This window comes from Osmerus eperlanus, chromosome 20 (genome assembly GCF_963692335.1).
Source record: "Osmerus eperlanus chromosome 20, fOsmEpe2.1, whole genome shotgun sequence".
Classification (NCBI taxonomy): Eukaryota; Metazoa; Chordata; class Actinopteri; order Osmeriformes; family Osmeridae; genus Osmerus; species Osmerus eperlanus.
Genome location: NC_085037.1, coordinates 12,161,659 through 12,181,986, shown reverse-complemented (window position 1 = coordinate 12,181,986; position 20,328 = coordinate 12,161,659). Strand labels below are relative to the sequence as shown.

Genomic DNA, 20,328 nt, shown 5'->3' with positions numbered 1-20,328 from the left:
TTCGGCATTAGCGTACATTAAATAATATTCTCTATTAAAGCTGCATTATGTGAAATTATTAAATAAATTCAAGTATGAGAAACAGCACCCCCAACTCTTGTCTGACTGTCCAAGCTGTCCTCCAGCTCATGTTTGATTCATGAATTAAGCAAAGGAGGAAGTCCCACCTCGCTGAAGGAAATTGGATGGAACATGTTTGCAGCCACATAATTGGCTGGAAAGTAGCGGGCCACTCTTACATGAGAAAGTACCATTCCACAGGAACTGAGCTGTCAGTGTTGCCAAACGACTCTCAGAGGGCCTCAAATTGTGCACAAAAGCTTTTTACTGAAAGAATCGGACAAATGGACAGTTAGCTTTGAGCCAACCTTTACTAAGACTTGATAATATGATATACTTGATAAGGACTTTGATCATGTAAAATGAAATTAAAACATTATGGTAATAAAATCGACTGGCAGATACAGTATGAAGGCAGGAAACATCCATATGCAGCTGATCACAGCGGACAGTCATCATAATTACACAAACGAAGGACATTTGGGAGGAACAAAAACCCCAAACATATGTATAGCAATCTGTCTCTTCATTTTCTAACTCTAGTTCGTCTCTAATCTGGCGAAAGCTCGCAAGGTCGCGAGATCCTCCAACACAGACTGAGGTATCTCGACCTGTTAAAAAAGCCGATTGTCTGTTGCCACGGCAACTCGTTTTAATTCTTTTTTTTTTTTTTTCGCCATAGCCTATGTGGTAGTGGTGGTGTCGTCGGGGGGGGGGGGGGGGGGGGCGGGCGGGGCATGACACAAGTGTTTGAAAAGAAGAGGTGGGAAAGAGGAGGAAGGATAGCAATTCTTTCATCCATGCTTTCCTTCTGAGGACGATAGCGCAGAGCTTTTTGTCTGGTGAGGTCTGAATGTGCTGGAGGTTTGCTGATTGTCTGTGAAAACACAGGAACTATTTCACAGCGAGGAGGTAGTCAGTTGAGCTGAGTCACGCATTTAATGAAAAGCTGTTCGAGGAGGAAAGTGCAAGGGCCCTCCGAAGTCTCTCTGGCTCTGCTTTAAAACTAAAATCTTTGTCTGAGAGAGAGCTCACATTTGTTCAATCCCTTAAGCATCAGTATGGTACACCATGTTTAATGCCTCGTCAAAAAATTCCCAAGACACGTGTTTGTGGTTGGCTTAAGACTTGTAGCAAAAAGCTGAACTAGGCAGATGGTACTGTGGTTGTATGGTGGTTTTTAATCAGCTCTTAATTAACTGAATTAGGAGTTTGTTAATTAGGCACACACAAACAGACAATTGCCGCCCTACTGGGAACAGACTTAAAGGTTACTGCTTTGCAGCAGTCAGAACAGCAATTGACGGGTTCATCAGAACATCATTAGGGATCATTATTTATTTTTCTCATGGCAAATAAAAGCTGCTAAAAAAACAACAACTATTGGTTGAGAGACCAACATGTGGCTTGAAATATATGTTCCTCTGGCTCAACGCATGTTTACATTTTTAAGCTCCAATAAGAAACTTTACTACATTAGTTAGTGAATTAATTCAAATATGAGACGTTATACATGCTACCATGCTTCTTCCAGCACAAGTTTGATTGACAGTGGTTTCAATAAGCCAAGGAAGAGGGCCCGCCTCGCCAGAGACGATTGGCTGGAACAGGATCGCTGACACGTAACTGGCTGGAAAGGAGCGGGCTGCTCCAAAATTAGAAAGTGATTCTGGCACTGAGCTGTCTGTGTTGCTACACAAACTCCCAGAGGACCTTATTAGCTTACACAACATATTTATAGAGGACAAAGACTTTTTTACTGAAAATCTTTTTTATCTGAAAAAAATCTTACGCATTGTACTTTTAAGAGGTTAAATTACAGGTGATAAACATTTTTTTTGTACGGGTGATAAATCTGTCGAAAATGGAACTTGGTGGTGATTCAGCAAGGGGCAACACAGACACAAAGCCATTTGTTGTCCTCGTTCATATTCATCCATTTAATACTGAGCTTTTGTGGAACACAAAAGTAGCTCATGGCAACTGTATAATTTTCAAGTCTTTGTTCTGATATCTAAGACTTGGCACATTCAGTTCAAATGGATTCAGACAATTTCTTTGATGCTGCAAATTGAAAACTGTTTTGTAGTCCAGCTTAGAACTAAATATCCACACTTAACAAAAAAACAACAATTTAAGTGACATTCTGGTTGAAGCTTCTGTATGTAGGCAAAATCATGATAAAGTCAAACTTGCTATTAATAAAATTTTAACAGCATAGATTGAAAGATGGAGATAAGAATACAATACCTCTGTATTAAGTATTAAGTTATATTGATATTGTCTGATAACACTGCCCTGTGAACGTGATATGCTTCATACTCAAGTTACTCGACTAGATTAAACTGAGTGTTACTTATGACATTTCAAGGAGGGTGAATAGGTGTTTGGCAGAGGCCGTTAACTCGATCGATTAGTTCCCAAACTCATCTCAGGGATGTTTACCTCTATGGTGTACGTTTGATCATGTTTGACCGTCTCTCCGCTGCGCAGGGTCCTGGCAAAGCTGTACTCCGTTCTGGTCGGTGCCTGGTCCCCTTCCTCTCCTCCGCCTCCTCCGCCTCCAGGGACTTCTTCCACCAGAGATTGATCATGCTCCGCCTCTCCGGCCCCTTGGCCATCTCCCTCAGAGTCCTCCGGCCCTTTCCTCCTTTTCTTCTTCTTCTTCTGCATCTTCTGTCCATCCGCATGTGCTTTCCTCTGCCGGTACTCAGCCAACTACAGCCAATCAGGGAAGAGAAGCACATCGACGGGGTCAATACACAGGTTACACAGTGTGCTGTCAGACATACAACAAATAAAACAAGACGTGTAACACTTGAACACATGCTCAGTTAAAAGTTAAATCAGGAAGACCTTCAAATGAGAAGGGACCACTTAGAGTGGTCTTCTATGACTCAAATAACGAATAAATTAAACAGTTGAGGAGCATGACAGGAAACCCACGGCAACGCTACATAGTTCGGTAAAGCGCAAGCGAAACATGTCAGGCATCCATGTTGTGTCCTTCCTCTTCATAAAGACTGACACATTTGTGTCTCACTGTGGCAGGCACTAATCTTTTAACCCTCGTGCTGCCTTCGGGTCACATGACCCAAAGGTTCACAACGAACCATCGTTGTGTTTACCCAATTTCACCCAATACAAAAACAAATAAAAATAATTTTCTTTTAACCATTGCAATGTGGGGGGTCTGAGACAGCCCGACAGTTAAAAGAAAATGCTTCACTTTGTTTTTGTATGAGGTAAATTTGTCGCAATACGACAGTGGGTCACAATGACTGATGGGTCAGAATGACCCGAAGATAACACAAGGGTTAAACACCTGCTAAAATGATTAGATTTTTTAAACTTCCTATATGTGAAAAATCCACTTAGATAAGAACTTATTATCAGAGCATGAAGTGGGCAGTTAAATACCAAAATATGTTCTAACAATTTCAACAGTCCCCCAAAACATGCTTCTACAGTGACATTTGCATTTGTACAGCTAGGGTTGCAAATGGGCGGAAAGTTTCCGGTAAATTTCCGGAGCAGTATTGCAGACAGAGATTTCAATTATAGCTCCCAAAATATTGAAAGACATTTTTGGAGCTGTGAACTTAGTTAAAAATTTTGAACTATGAACTGAACTAGTTCATGTAGAAAGTGAACTTTCCCATCACTGTTTGTCATTACCTAGCATATTGATTACTTGGTAAACTGAAGCCATGTTCATTTTAATACCAAGTTTATTTGTATACAGTAGACTAACTTTTTACAGCAGTGAGAGTAGGATGTATGCATGTCCACACAAAAGTTGTATTATAAATGTTTGCATGCATGTCTGCTTATGACAAGGTAAATACAGTTAAATTACCCCAACATTTCCAGTTTATTCCTGTTAATTCCCGTTAATTCCCGTTAATTCCCGTATATTCCCGTTAATTCGAACAATTCCAAACTTAATGTCTCTTGTAAAAAATCAAATCAAAATGTATTTGTATAGCCCTTTTTACACGCAAGCATGTCACAGAGGGCTTCACATACGCCCATAGAACTGCCCCTCAACCAACCTAAACCCTCAAGGAAAGGATTTTAAAAAGTGTTAATCTGAAACAGGGAGAGCATTTCTCCCAGATCTCCATCTATGACTAGCGTAACCAGGAAGTGTGCATACTTGATGCTATTTTGTAGATAAAGAAGAAACACTTGATGCTATATTGTAGATACAGAAGAAATGCCAACAGCTTTAGGACAGCAGGAGGTAAATGACAAGTCTTCCGTTCTGTTTGTGTTTTATAAAACGCCCATGTTCACTGTAGCAGATTTCCCACACCAAATTTGCATTACCTAAAATAAAAACACATGGCAGGGCATGGCAACACTAATTCCCCCAGGCGCACGCACACAAACACCACGCACATGACACACACCCACCCACCTTTTTTTTTTCTTTTTTTTTACAGCTAATCGCCATGTGGGAATGTGGGCAGCAATTACATGATTTAGACAGGAGAGGGGGAAAAATAAAACATATCCATTATGTATGAGCAACAGCTAGCAAGGTAAGAGACTAAACCATATGTCCAAGACCAAACCTGACAGCAGGCAGGCGGCATTGAGTCGGAAACAAACTTCACAGGAGGGCAAATGCGGGCACCAGGTATCACATGGAGAGACGCAATTGGACCCCTGTTACCAAGGTTACTGCAGTAATAGCATATTACCTGGCCAGGGGTGGCCAACTTCTGCCCCGGGCTTCATCAGAAACAGTTTGATTTGAATTACAGTACTGCAGCTAATTATACACCGTCAGAAAAGGGTTCCCACTTGTAGCTAGTTATTATACTCCAGTCATACTAGCAAGCTTAGATAACCCTGCGCTGTATTTGTTTTCGTTAGCACTAATCATTTTAATTTAATTTAAGTTCTGAAGCTGCGTCCGACAAATAACAACCAAAATTGAGAGGTGATGAAACCAGCGGATGAACGCCCTTTTGCCGTTTGTGCTGCGACGGATTCAAATTATTTTCAACCAGAAAGTAGATAAGAAGTCTCGTCTCGGGACGCTTAATCTCAGTTGATCAATTTCAGATGACAGCGGGGTGGCCTATTTGGCAACAGACCACTGAGTTAAACTTGGATTGGAACGGGACATGCATACGGGTTCTACAGATTACGTTGGTTATAACACCATCTACAGCCTCAAAGATACGATAGCGATGTTTCCAAACATTAAGGACAAACAAATAGGCGTCATTATAAGCATTCCCGGATCATTTCAATCACAAATAACAGGCTACATCTCAGCATGTTTGAAGGCTGGTTTGATGGTCGCTGTTGTGGCACATACATGCACAGTGTTTCTGCATCATTGCTGTCATCTAATTGAAATCTGTAGCCTAGCCTACATTTTGACGGAAAGGTGTAGGTCAGCTAATGCAGCCATTGGCTTCGTTCCAACGGAGCGATTATCTCTACCGCTTTGTCATCGTTTATCCCACTGATTACTAATGATAGATTAGCACAATTAACTCTAAAGGCAAGACTGTAGGGTCGGTATTTCTGGCCTACCCAATGCATTAATTATGGATTGGACGTGAGTATTTCTCATTAATCTTTTGAAGCACACACACACACACACACACACACCTACAAAGGAACGGACAATCGATATTTCAGTGTGTACTAACACAACACACACAAATACAGGCCTACATTGGACACAAACAAAAATCCAAATTGAGATCGCACCTTGAAACAAGGACAAATGTATTAATTAATTCAGTTAGAGAACTGACAGCGCTCTAACACCACCCTGACATCCAACCAACTCAGGTCTAGTCATCATAGGTTGGTTTAGGTACAGTTCTGTGGGCGTATGTGAAGCCCTCTGTAGCACTGCTTGTAAAATGAGCTGTCCAAATAAAATGTTATTTGATCTTATACTTTGTTCTGCAGTTCATCCCAGAGAGGCCTGTGCCTAGCCTGAACACAGGCTTCCTGGACAGTGAAGGCTGATTAATCACACAAGCTAAAGATCAATATGAAACAAAGTCAGACAAATCTTAGCTCAGGTCAGCCAAGCCTGACTCAGCAGAAGAAGAACAGGAGGATGTAATTGGTTGTAAGAAGGAAGTGAATAGTACACCTATGGGACGTTGTAACCAGTGGCAAAACTCTGCTATCAATTTTGGGGGGACAATTATATTACATTTTCTCAAGAGAAATTCCTGAGGGGGACACCAAAATTACTGCTGTAACACATAGCCTACATATAGGCTAGGTTAAATGTAAATTATTAATATAATTTAAATTTCCTTATGTTTACAGTGATTTATTGGGGGGGACAAATCATATTTTTCCCATGATGGGGGGGTCGTGCCCCCCAGGATTTCTGCCTATGGTTGTAACAGCAGCACACCTACAGCAATTGTTTCTTTTGAACTTAAATCTCAATGAGAAAAAAACAGGCAATAATATAAACCTCTCTTGGAAGTTGCTTTGGATAAAAGCGTCTGCTAAATGAATAAATGTAAACCACTGCTTGTAAACAGAAAGCTATACTGTAAACCATGTGGAGTGATTTGCATCTTATTCTCAAGGACTTGGAGTACATGGTCGCACCACATGAAATCACCTCACCTGTCACCGGGAAGATCACATGTTACTGGGAAGATCACATGTCACTTGGAAGATCAGCAGCAACATGGCCTGTCTGATCCACAGCAGGCCCAACTAACACCATCATGAAAAAACCCAAACTAGTAACAAGTCTTATGGTGGGAAAACTTAAAGGTCTCAACTAAAAAGGCCCTTCTCCAGATGAAATAAATGCATCCATCGGGGCTTCATCGAGTCTCCAGGGTGTTTCAAACAGAAAGTGTGGAGATTTCTTCTGAATTCCTTTTGAGGCTGGGAGCCTTCTGCGTCTCCGAGCCGATGAACGGATCATCCGTTCGGAGGGTTTCAGGATCCTCGTCAGGCACAGTGTTGGTACACAACAGCTCCCTCTTCTTTAAATATTTAAACTTATTAGGGCTGGCAAGAGAACGGAGAAAATGCGAGGCACAATTACTTTACGGTGTAAACAACGAGAGCTTTCTGAAAGAAAACCAATAGTCTGGGATAGAATACATGCCCACAGCTACTGTTAGTGGTGCAATTGTTCCTAGGTGAAACATCAGTAAGGAAGATAAAGGAAGAAGAATGACCTTGGCCGGGTTTCCCAGATTTGATCGTTCTTAAGGACTTAAGAAGGCTCTTAAGAAGGGTTCGGCTAAGAAGGAGCGCTAAGATAGGGGTGTTTCCCAGACGAGTTCTTAACTGCCTTCTTAAGATCCCGCCAAAGAAGCTTCTTAAGAAGCTCTTAGAGGGAGCTGCCCACCGCCGTGGTGCTGAAACTAAGTCAATCGATGCCAGGCAAATCGATCACCCACCACTTTATCAGCGCATAAATCACACACAACACCCTGTTTCTCTTCTTTTTTTAAAATAAACTTCCTTTTCAACCATGTGGTCTGTGGATCATTTTGTGTCATTTCCTAGCTTTCAGGCCCTATAGCCTACATGATAGTTGGTATGGGTTGTGTGATGGTAGTGGGTTTAATGTTGGGAGTAGGGGGGTGGCGCCCTATGTTGAAGGCAGCGTAATGTTTCCTCCCAATCCAGCACGGATCCACCAGGGAGGGATTGTGGATTGGGATCAGTGTGCCATCCACGACACCAATCACCCGGGGGATCCCAGCCATGGCATGAAATCCACGGTGGACCTGGCGGACCTCGTCCCGTATGGTGGGCATTCTGATGTGTCCGGGCATGGCGCAGGAGGATCGGTGTCACGGCTGCCACACTCCGTGAAAACGATGCCTTGCTGAGGCCGGTGCCGTCCCCAACCACCTCCAGGAAGCTCCCCACTGCGTAAAAACGCAGCGCGGCCAGGAGCTGCACCTCCGGGCTGAGGGCAAAACTGCATCGGGTTGCCCTCTGACGAGGCGTTGGGTCTCCACACGGGGAAGCCGGTACTTGGACTGGACAGCCCGGTCAGACAGCACATTCAGTGGGGAGAAGTGCTGACGCACATAGGCATTTATATAAACTGTCTGGCTTCGCGCACGGCGACGCTGTTGATTAGCAGCGAGAATATGCTGTATTGCAGCCATGGTGTCTCACACGCGTGGACTTCAGCAACGCCTTTATATAGACTTGCAGGTGGAGCCTCTCTTGATGAGGTTCCAGCCGAGTTCAATTACACATGTCAGTTTCCCTGATATCTGTGAAATACCACAGGGTTGTTGATGTTTTTATAGCTAATGTAAACTCATATGCATATGCCGAATGTGTGTGAAAACGTAATGAGTGATAGTAATGATGATTCATTTTATTTATGTGCTACAGGAACACATGGGCAATTATTTATTTTTATATCTTTATTTTTCTTCTTATGCTATTATTTTTCTTGTTCTGCAGCTGTGGGCGCACATTTATCATCACGTATGGTTTTAGTATTCCTTTGAGTGTCAGATATAACTTTCCCTGATGCAGCTGCAGTGAGCGTTTGGTCGCTAAGAAGGCTGTTAAGAGTGGGTCAGGCTGATCTTACATTTCCTTCTTAGTGAAAGATCTTCTTAAGCTAAGAACGACTCTGGGAAACACGTCCTTCTTTCACAGCGCTCTTAGAACGCTCCTAAGAAGCTCTTAGCGCTTAAGAGCTTCTTAACGAATCTGGGAAACCCGGCCTTTGTCTGTAGTGTGTTGCTAAGGAGCTGTCATAACACCAGGGGAGATAGGACGTCTTCTCTAGTATACCAGGTAGCAACCTGGTATACAACAAATTTCAAGACTGCAGAAATTCTTCCATGAAACTTGCAACAGAGGTGGGCTACTAAACTATAGTTCAGTCTACAATCACTATCATCAGAGGCTAGCTTTACAGAATTACAACATGTGTTCAAGAAGGCCCATCTGTAATGCATGCAGATAGAAAGTACGCACTTTCGATAGGACCGGTTTTGCAGGAAGTGCGGAGGAGAGCCAGATTGGTTTTACACTCTTTCTGATGAGGGGAGGCGACGGAGATTAAGCCTGAGTTAAATCAAGGAGATCAAGTCGTCCTGCTCTTACCAAAGCCTTCTACTAACTGCACTGCACGGTCTATTTGTAAAGTCTTTAACCCTTGTGTTCTCCTCGGGTCGTTCTGACCCATCAGTCATTGTGACCCACCGTCGTATTGCGACAACTTTACCGCATACAAAAACAAAGTGAAGCATTTTCTTTTAACCGTCGGGCTGTCTCAGACCCCCCACATTGCGAAGGTTAAAAGAAAAGTATTTTTATTTGGTTTTGTATTGGGTAAAATTTGGTAAACACAATGATGGTTCGTTATGAACCTTTGGGTCATGTGACCCGAAGGCAGCACGAGGGTTAAGGCCAGCGACACAGGTTCACATTAGTAGACAGTTCATCTGAGAGAACGCAACATCTTTCATCTCTGTGTTCGTTCGTGTCTGTGTGTTCGTGTCTGTGTGTTCGTGTCTGTGTGTTCGTGTCTGTGTGTTCGTGTCTGTGCGTTCGTGTCTGTGTGTTCGTTCGTGTCTGTGTGTTCGTTCGTGTCTGTGTGTTCGTTCGTGTCTGTGTGTTCGTTCGTGTCAGTGTGTTCGTTCGTGTCTGTGTCCGTGTGTTCGTTCGTGTCTGTGTCCGTGTGTTCGTTCGTGTCTGTGTTCGTTCGTGTCTGTGTCCGTTCGTGTCTGTGTCCGTGTGTTCGTTCGTGTCTGTGTCCGTGTGTTCGTTCGTGTCTGTGTCCGTGTGTTCGTTCGTGTCTGTGTCCGTGTGTTCGTTCGTGTCTGTGTCCGTGTGTTCGTTCGTGTCTGTGTCCGTGTGTTCGTTCGTGTCTGTGTCCGTGTGTTCGTTCGTGTCTGTGTCCGTGTGTTCGTTCGTGTCTGTGTCCGTGTGTTCGTTCGTGTCTGTGTCCGTGTGTTCGTTCGTGTCTGTGTCCGTGTGTTCGTTCGTGTCTGTGTCCGTGTCCGTGTGTTCGTTCGTGTCTGTGTCCGTGTCCGTGTGTTCGTTCGTGTCTGTGTCCGTGTCCGTGTGTTCGTTCGTGTCTGTGTCCGTGTCTGTGTGTTCGTTCGTGTCTGTGTCCGTGTGTTCGTTCGTGTCTGTGTCCGTGTCCGTGTGTTCGTTCGTGTCTGTGTTTGTGTCCGTGTGTTCGTTCGTGTCTGTGTCCGTGTGTTCGTTCGTGTCTGTGTCCGTGTCCGTGTGTTCGTTCGTGTCTGTGTCCGTGTGTTCGTTCGTGTCTGTGTCCGTGTCCGTGTGTTCGTTCGTGTCTGTGTCCGTGTCCGTGTGTTCGTTCGTGTCTGTGTCCGTGTCCGTGTGTTCGTTCGTGTCTGTGTCCGTGTCCGTGTGTTCGTTCGTGTCTGTGTCCGTGTCCGTGTGTTCGTTCGTGTCTGTGTCCGTGTCCGTGTGTTCGTTCGTGTCTGTGTCCGTGTCCGTGTGTTCGTGTCTGTGTCCGTGTCCGTGTGTTCGTTCGTGTCTGTGTTTGTGTCCGTGTGTTCGTTCGTGTCTGTGTCCGTGTCCGTGTGTTCGTTCGTGTCTGTGTCCGTGTCCGTGTGTTCGTTCGTGTCTGTGTCCGTGTGTTCGTTCGTGTCTGTGTCCGTGTGTTCGTTCGTGTCTGTGTCCGTGTGTTCGTTCGTGTCTGTGTCCGTGTCCGTGTGTTCGTTCGTGTCTGTGTCCGTGTCCGTGTGTTCGTTCGTGTCTGTGTCCGTGTCCGTGTGTTCGTTCGTGTCTGTGTCCGTGTCCGTGTGTTCGTTCGTGTCTGTGTCCGTGTCCGTGTGTTCGTTCGTGTCTGTGTCCGTGTCCGTGTGTTCGTTCGTGTCTGTGTCCGTGTGTTCGTGTCCGTGTGTTCGTGTCCGTGTGTTCGTGTCCGTGTGTTCGTGTCCGTGTGTTCGTGTCCGTGTGTTCGTGTCCGTGTGTTCGTGTCCGTGTGTTCGTGTCCGTGTGTTCGTGTGTCTGTGTTCGTGTGTCTGTGTTCGTGTGTCTGTGTTCGTGTGTCTGTGTTCGTGTGTCTGTGTTCGTGTGTCTGTGTTCGTGTGTCTGTGTTCGTGTGTCTGTGTTCGTGTCTGTGTTCGTGTCTGTGTTTCAACATAACGCTGGTCTTTCCCAGGAGCAGCAGAGCAGCGTTAAGGGCACCCCTTTTCACCTAGAAGGTTGCCATGGTGCTCCTCTGTGAGAAAACTACAAGGCTCAAGTTGAATCCAGCACATTCACTAGCACATCCGTTGCTAGTGTATTTTTAAAAAAATCACGATGACAAAGAACAGCAGAACTAGGCTACACCTGGTATTGAAACTCTGGGCTGTGTTACCTCCCACAGTCTCATAACAGCTGTTATATTAACGCGACGCATCATGAATAAATAACAGGAGACGATCTCGAAGGGGATCTAACTTGTCCTCTACCCTAATCCTGGTTTGATCCCTCACCGTACCTCAACCTTTCACTTCCGAAGCCGCTTGGCAGGCTTGTCCTTTAGGCAAGATACCGTGGCTTCTGAGACTGACTTAATACCGTTAAACACATGTTTGATTTTCAACGTAATTACTAAGGAAAAACACCTTACTTGGTTGATTAGAAACCAAGTACTTGATCTATTGATTTTTTGGGAGTCCCCTTATGTTTTAGGTGGAGATTCAGACAGACTTTACCTTTCAGCTACCTAGCTGGCACATCAGCCACTGGAAGACAGAGGTTCAGGAGACCTGGACTTGGATGGTACTACACATTGATTACTAGCACAAATTAAACCTCTAGCAACATGACAAGCAAGGGAGTCAGGTGACTGAGTGGTCAGGGAATCGGTCTAGTAATCAGAAGATTGCTGGTTTGATTCCCGGCCCGTGCAAAATTATGTTGCGTCCTCTGGCAAGGCACTTCACCCTACTTGCCTTGGGGGGAATGTCCCTGTACTTACTGTAAGTCGCTCTGGATAAGAGCGTCTGCTAAATGACTAAATGTAAATGACGAGATGCAGTGTCATGCGTTCAAGCTTTGTTGGGACACAAGCATCTGAGAAGGACCTCGTGTGCTGGGTAAATTACTGTGCCGAGTCTGTCATCATGACATTCTGAAGGACCTGTGGAGAGATGAAGTCTAATCAACCTCCCTACCCTGTGAGCCCCACCAGCAGTATTTATAGACTGTAGCAGGGAAGTGGCTCGGTTATTTATAAACAATCTTCGGTATCGACTCTGTTGAGAACATTAAGGTTCGGTCTCGCTGAGACATTTTACGTTATGACAATAATGGCTGTTTTGACCTTGTGGCTGAATGTATGCATGCAGATAAGCTTGCCTTTTTAATAAAGTAAAGAGCCCTCTTTGTATGCAAGCTGGAAGACTGGTACATTTCTGACACTGTAAAGTGGGGGGATGTTTTATGACCCAATTTATTGCCTATGGTTGATATGTAGTTCAGACAGCCGCCTTACATACATCCACTGATATGTGGGAAAACCAATTCGCCAAAGCGGGTAATGCCTTGACAATCCTGTCATACGAGACTGTCAACATAGTCAATCACCCGCTTAGCTAGGTTTAACTGAAAGTAGTTACTAGCTTTTATGCCGTGTAGCTATTGTAATGGTAAACGCATCACTGAGTCAGCAAAGCAATCCGGAATGACAAAGGAGAGAGGCTATCCTAGCAAGCAAGCTAGCATACCCAGACCCCCAAACCCCCGGGCTGTCAGATTCAGGGCGCATGTTTTCTAGGACTGACAGCTGACTGGGGTATGGAGGGAGGGGAATTCTTAAACAGCTGCCAAATAAAACGAATGTTGCCCATTTCTTGTACTAAACGCTTGATATTCAACTCAAGTAATTCCACTAGCACACAACGATAGCTAAAGTTTAGCCTGAAACTGAAGATCAGCTAGCTAGGAGCTTCCATACGTACCTTTGCTTTGCCGGCCTCGAGCTTCTTTAGCCTCTCCTCGTCTTCCATTACCGTTGTCCCTGTGGCTGAGAGAAACGGGAAACGGCTTCATGCGAAGTGTCAGCGAATTCGCCAAACTTTTGCGAATAACTCGTCTTTGAACTGACATGAAATTCTCAAAGTTTAAGTTTCAATTCAGTTCTAGAGCCTGGCATTAGCAGCTGTCCACTTGCTTATAGCCACATCTCAGTCGCCGCCATGTTCTCCACGTAAACACGAGACGGATAATGATGACGCGGCGTAAGTGTAGCAACGCCCCTTTCTATAGATCCTGAGGTCAAAATGATCAATTGACAAAACAAGGAATTTTACTACACTGACCATGTAATGCATAATTTGTGGATAAACATAAGTAAATTATCAAAAACATCTAAACATATATAAAGCCTGCTAAACCTATCTTGATTAGTAACTCTTTACCTGCAGCCTAACTTTAAGGATGTGATAGGCACCACTGATTATTTTCGAAATAGGCCTACTTTTGGATTAGGACACATCAAACCATTTTAGTGAACGGAGGGCCGTTTGCTCCCTATGTAAAACAAATATAATGTAAAATTCATACCGGTTGCAGGTGAATGAGGCCTGTGTCTTCGACTGACAGGAGCAGTGCAGCTTATAGTCTGACAGATCTTGAATTCCACCCATCTTCTTTTAGACATCTTAATCTAAATTGCGCTGTGAAAACGTATCCAGATCGCACCTGTGGACTCTCGTTGTTTGGCATGCACATTCAAAAGGACCAACTGGAAGCCTGAAAGTTTGGGGCCGTGAATTATTGATATGCCTAAGGATTACTATGTCAGAGACTGTAACACAAGCACCGTAAAGCCTCGACAAACGGAAACTGCTCTGTATGTCTGTTAAATTTACATTTACATTCATTTAGCAGACGTTTTTATCCAAAGCGACTTCCAAGAGAGAGCTTTACAAAAGTGCTTAGGTCACTCACTGATCATAACAACGAGATAGCCCCAAAACATTGCGGGTAGCCAAAACATGAAACATTGTGAAAAGCAAATAAGTGCCAATCGGAAGAACCATAAGAGCATGTAAACAAGTTACAAATTAAACAACATGAACCTCAAAAAGTGCAAGAGTGTACCTGTAGAAAAAGCAAGCAACAATAATATAATTCACAGCGAGTACAAGAAGTTAAATCAGTTACAACTAACCAACAAGAGCAACAAGTCCCCCAATTGAGTTGGTTTAGGGTTAGAGTTAGCCCTAGGTTAGGGTTAGGTTAGGGCTAACCCTAACCCTAATGCTGGGTTGTTTTCAACCTGTTATATTTTAGAGTGAATAAGAGTTATTGTGTTCCTGGAGGAAACTAAGTACCGTAGTACTCCCGGAACAAGTGCGTCTTAAGCCTTTTCTTGAAGGTGGGTAGACAGTCAGTGTCTCCCCATGGATGGAGGTGGGGAGTTGATTCCATAATTACCAGTTCAGAGACCTTTCATGTGTAGGCCTATTTGTGGTGACAGTTAGGTCTATTTGTGGTGACAGTTAGGCCTATTTGTGGTGACAGTTAGGCCTATTTGTGGTGACAGTTAGGTCTATTTGTGGTGACAGTTAGGCCTATTTGTGGTGACAGTTAGGCCTATTTGTGGTGACAGTTAGGCCTATTTGTGGTGACAGTTAGGCCTATTTGTGGTGACAGTTAGGCCTATTTGTGGTGACAGTTAGGCCTATTTGTGGTGACAGTTAGGCCTATTTGTGGTGACAGTTAGGCCTATTTGTGGTGACAGTTAGGCCTATTTGTGGTGACAGTTAGGTCTATTTGTGGTGACAGTTAGGCCTATTTGTGGTGACAGTTAGGCCTATTTGTGGTGACAGTTAGGTCTATTTGTGGTGACAGTTAGGCCTATTTGTGGTGACAGTTAGGTCTATTTGTGGTGACAGTTAGGTCTATTTGTGGTGACAGTTAGGTCTATTTGTGGTGACAGTTAGGCCTATTTGTGGTGACAGTTAGGCCTATTTGTGGTGACAGTTAGGCCTATTTGTGGTGACAGTTAGGTCTATTTGTGGTGACAGTTAGGTCTATTTGTGGTGACAGTTAGGTCTATTTGTGGTGACAGTTAGGCCTATTTGTGGTGACAGTTAGGTCTATTTGTGGTGACAGTTAGGCCTATTTGTGGTGACAGTTAGGTCTATTTGTGGTGACAGTTAGGTCTATTTGTGGTGACAGTTAGGCCTATTTGTGGTGACAGTTAGGCCTATTTGTGGTGACAGTTAGGTCTATTTGTGGTGACAGTTAGGCCTATTTGTGGTGACAGTTAGGCCTATTTGTGGTGACAGTTAGGCCTATTTGTGGTGACAGTTAGGCCTATTTGTGGTGACAGTTAGGCCTATTTGATGCCGCTTTTTGGGTTGTTTGAATTATTTTATGTTTGGTAGAAGAGTATGGCGGATTGTTTAACTGAAAGAAAAGAGTATAGGCCTAACCAAAAGGATTCAAGTATCTGCTTCTTTATTGATTCGTCACTGAAACCTTGCTGTTTATAACAGCATATGTTAAATTGGTAAATGTAGCCTACGATCAAGGAGGGTTTGCTGGGACTTCGTAACACATTAATTTAAGGTTATACTGAAAGAAAAATATAGGCCTACAGGGTTTACAGCCTACTATCAGAGGGTTATTGTGGGTGAAAACTGTTAGGTGAAGTGCTTCATTTCTTACATTACATAGTAGCCTACATTTTTCATAGTTACGCAAGTAACATAGGGCCTACACCTAATATTTTATTCTATTGAAACACAGTGAAAGTAGAGTGCAGACCACCAGAATTAAGCCTTGATTAGATCTTTAATGTGGATGTGGGCTGAACAAGACATCGAAAGTGGCAGAGACGATAATGAAACACGATGTCCTGTCGATTACCGAAACAAAAGGATAGGCTAATACTCTCTCTCTCTCTACACACATAACTTAAATTAGAAGCACCCGCTTTGGACAGCGCCACATATTCACTCTCATCAGAGCCACAGAGGGAAAATCTATTTGAATAATGAAGATAGCGCTGTGCCGTATTGAAATATGTATGAGCGTGTGTAGGAGCTCGTCAAGGAACAGACTGATAGGCTACTTCCACCATATTCTCGAGCTCTTGAGCCTAGATTCGATTGGGACTCGACTGAGGCGCTGGGAAAACACAGTGGGTCAGCTGCCGTTTGGACCCTTGATCGGACTATCATGAATAATCTATCATGCCCTTTTATGTGACTCATGCATGCCCACTGACAGGCTACACCTCAGGGGCCCTGTAGACAAGAAACCAGTGAAATACGTTATTCTTTGATAGGAGATGGATCATTAAGTTAGTAAAGGAAGATTTGGACTGGTTTTCCAAATAAGAAAACGGGTTTCTAGATTAGTGTGAGGGGATGCCACAACTACCCCATTATTACAATGCCACATTAGTGGCGGTGTTGTAATACACAACGCGGACACGGTAGGGGGTCACAAGGACCTGGAGACAGCGCGAAGGTGGCGTAATAGACAACGCTGTGGGTCACAACGACCCCGAGACCGCGCGAAGGATAAAGAAAATGTTTCACTTATTTTTCGTGAAAAGTTGTCACAACATAGCTGTGGTTCATAATAACCCGAAGGTAGCACAATGGTTAACTCTGGCTATATGATCAACTACGGACATCCCTTATCCTGTCATTGTGGTTTGTGAAATTATATGGTTTGAGAACAATTCAGTTAGAATGTCATTGAAATGTATGACTCTGGAGCGCCCACAAAATGACCATGGCGCCATCTAGTGTATCATTAGGCTACCATAGGTTTGGACTCCAGTACACCAGAGAGCGCAATTTTCAAATGAACCTGAACAACTTCACCGGAGAAAAAAATAAGTCGTAGCTAGGATGAAGGATACGCTACAACAGTGAGTCGCTAAACAGGTAGGTTTACAGTTTTAACTACAAATAGTTAACCCATCTCTGTAAGTAGTATATTCAACAATGATGTTAATTTTTGGGTAACGTTAGAGCTAGGTAGCAAACAGCATAGTTTACAAGATGAGTTATCACTCAGCACGTGAGACTCCTTCAACGCTTCCAAGTAGTCAACACTGAATGTATTATTGATACGGGCGGCATGGGAGCGTCAACTATAGCTAAACGGGGGTAGATAAAATGCGATAGCTTTACTTTGTGTTTGCAAACGTTGGAATATACAAAACTCAGTCATGTCTGTTACAGTTAGTGTTACCCGTACAGATAACGTATTTAAAACCTCATTCAGTTTTTGTTGATGTTCAATAAATCCCATCTTGGAAAGGTGGAATGTTTCTAACTATTGTGTGCCCCTTAGGGTTTTATCCCTCGTTTCAACTGCTAAATATGACGTTGTTGCCAGGAGTCAAGACGCTAATGCGACTACAGAGAGTTCCGTTAGGTGCATTCAGACTGCTCTGCACCATATCTCCTGCCAAAGTGACTTCCATATGCCTTCCCAGGCAGCTTTGCACCAACGCAGCCAGTGGCACCGAGTCTAAGCCTGCTTCAGATCCGGAGAACGAGTCCTTGCTGGAGAGCTTAACCTTCATGGGTGTGGACGTTAAGATGGTTCGCGAGCGCCAACCTGGCGTGCTACGCAAAGTCGTCACCAACGAACAGGGCCTGGCGAAATTCCTCAAGAGCAAAGGCTCCAGCGACAAAGTCATCGCCGGCATCATCTCCCGCTTCCCTCGCGCCATCACGCGCTCCGGTGACCACCTGGAGCAGCGCTGGGAACTGTGGAGAAGCGTCTTCCAGAGCGACGCCGAAATCATCAGCATCCTCGACCGCTCCCCGGAATCCTTCTTCCGCTCGAGCGACAACGACAACTTGGGGAAGAACATCCTGTTCCTGAGTTCGCTCGGTCTGACCTCCAAGCACCTGCATCGCCTGCTCACCTCGGCGCCGCGCACGTTCTCCAACAGCGTGGCGCTCAACATGCAGATGGTCGAGTTTCTTGGAGACGTGTGCGAAGAGCTGGGCGGGGACGACCCGAGGAAGTTCGCCAAAGATGTGATTTGCCGCAACCTGTACGTTCTGATCCGGAGCACCAGGAGAGTCCATGCGAACATCGAGATGTTGAAATCCTTGCTTGACCTGAGTGACTCAGAAATGCTCGATTTCCTGCAAGGATCCGGGGCTCAAATCCTGGACCTGTCGAACGAGTATCTGAGAAACAACTTCATGAACCTTCAGCAGAAGCTGTGGTCTTGTGGCTGTCGCGAGGACCAGTTTAAAGGAATGATTGTTAGTCAACCATCTATGTTGTACATTGGCCCGGAGAATTTAATATCCAAAATAGACTGTCTTTTAAAAGGAGGAATCAGTTTGAAACAGATATTGGAGAAACCCAGAGTTCTGGAGTTCAGTAAACAGAACATTACGGAGCGACTGGAGGAGTTACATAAGATCGGATACGACTTTGAAAAGAGCGGCATTGGTGTCTTGAACTGCAGCAGGAAACGTTTTGATGCCAAGTTACAGAGACTTCCATCGGCACAGAAATAATGACCTGGCCTAACCTTATTGTTTTTGCACTATTTCATGTGATTACTGTCACTAAAACACCATATAAATATTCACCAAAAAGACATTATGTGATAAACAATTCTGATTAACAATGTTTAAAATCAGTAAAGTATATTTTTCCTGTGTGCTTGTGCTCTAAATTGTGTATGTTGTTGGGGGGGGGGGGGGGGGTCATATTCTTCACATATTTATTATACAACAACAAACAATGTTCACTTCAACAGATGAAAACTTTAATGGTCATGTCACTGATGGGACAGTAGAGGGGGCAACCATCTCATTTATGATGGAGCTGCATTTCCCCAGATTGTCTACAGTTATCGGAGCCACTGCACTGCCAAGGGGAACTTCCCACTGATATGGAGAGAGAGAGAAAACATAAAATGTAATGGAATCCAGTCGATTTTGCAACACACTATGCTCAATTGTAATTTGACCGACAGACTCAATAAAGAGGACTTATTTTCATGTCTTCTTAATTGACTTGTTCGTTGGTTTCTGTATCAAAGTTCACCGTCACCAGAATATGACAAAACATTCATTTTTTCCAGCTACAAAGATGGCCAGAACATGGAATGCCCTGTCTGCTTGATGCTCTCTGTGTACAAGTCAAGCGTGAGTGGTTTACAGACCACTGGCTGCAGGAATTGCTGCAATAACAGTGAGCCAAGGCATACCTTACTGATTATTAGATCACATAGGCTCTGGTTAACATACCGTCACCTGTCAGAAACACATCTTCCTTCTCCTCAAACTATATTCATAACAAAGCAGTTAAACATGATACATTAAGTAAGTAAGTAAGACTTTATTTATATAGCACATTTCATACAAGAATTGTAGCTCGAGGTGCTTTACATAAAATCAATAAAAACAATAATACAAGTGATTAACTACTGTTTACCAATCACTTTTGTGGTAAAATTGTCTGAAATAAATTCATTAATTCATAAAAGTAATAATTAAAATAGCAACCTGGCTTCTTTGGTTCATATTGGATGAGGGAAAACAGCTGATTGAATTGTGGATGGGAACACATGTATGGCATTGTAGCACATGGATGATCACTTCTGTTAAGGCAAGGTCAGAGGTATCTTATTACAGACAACAGCAAGGATATGAACTCACCCACATCAGTCACCTGCTCACAGACATGAAAGAACACAGAAGTCACATGCACACACATACACACACAGCAATGTGAACAGAGGACTTATCTCATACCTATTCATAGATTTGAACTCATTTCATCTTCAGAATCCCACCAAAAGACACTGTAAATTCTGTGGCTCTTATTAGACACTGCTGCTAGTCTAATAGGCTCACCTGCACACAACCAGTGTGTTGAAAATAAAAGACTGTACTCAACAAGTATTTCAGCAGGATTCATGTACATTCTTTTGGTTCTTTCTGTGATTCATGACATAGCATTCCTGGGTTTAGACCAGCCTGCCATTATCCCCAATAAAGTAATTATACCTTGTAATTTCTTCAATTCAAATGTTAACAGACAAAGCGCCAGTCGACAGATGATGGAGACATCGGAATGTATTCCAGCTTGTAAAGCGGCAAGGCGTGAGGCAGTACCGTGTAGCCGTCTGGTCTGGAGAAGAAAATAGTGGCATGGTTTACGAGCAAGGCACTGCATTGCTCAGATTGTGATAATACTTTAGGTCTCGCTGAAAAATGCAAATGAGGAAACATGAACGAACAATTCGTGCTCTTCTCCATAAGCTGCCTTGTTTCTCATCTTTCTTTTTTT

At 43.8% G+C, this 20,328-nt stretch overlaps 2 protein-coding genes across 2 annotated transcripts in view; one reads left to right on the top strand and one right to left on the bottom strand.

The window, feature by feature from the left end:
- Positions 1-13,229, bottom strand: part of akap9 (A kinase (PRKA) anchor protein 9) — a 63,641-nt gene extending 50,412 nt beyond the window's left edge. The window contains exons 1-2 of the mRNA XM_062487166.1: positions 12,990-13,229; positions 2,506-2,778 (exon numbers count right to left, since the gene is read on the bottom strand). Coding sequence (XP_062343150.1) covers positions 2,506-2,778; positions 12,990-13,037 — 321 coding nt within the window. The 5' untranslated portion in view covers positions 13,038-13,229. The remainder of the gene's footprint in view (positions 1-2,505; positions 2,779-12,989) is intronic.
- A 3,567-nt stretch (positions 13,230-16,796) lies between these two features.
- On the top strand, positions 16,797-18,658 carry LOC134040880 (transcription termination factor 1a, mitochondrial). The gene is made up of 2 exons (XM_062487035.1): positions 16,797-16,940; positions 17,353-18,658. The coding sequence occupies exon 2, from the start codon at positions 17,382-17,384 to the stop codon at positions 18,543-18,545; it is 1,164 nt and encodes a 387-aa protein (XP_062343019.1). The 5' UTR covers positions 16,797-16,940; positions 17,353-17,381; the 3' UTR covers positions 18,546-18,658.
- Positions 18,659-20,328: the final 1,670 nt, after the last annotated feature.

Excerpts from the sequence above, each read along its gene's own strand:
- LOC134040880 (XM_062487035.1), top strand. The coding sequence starts at position 17,382 with ATGACGTTGTTGCCAGGAGTCAAGACGCTAATGCGACTACAGAGAGTT.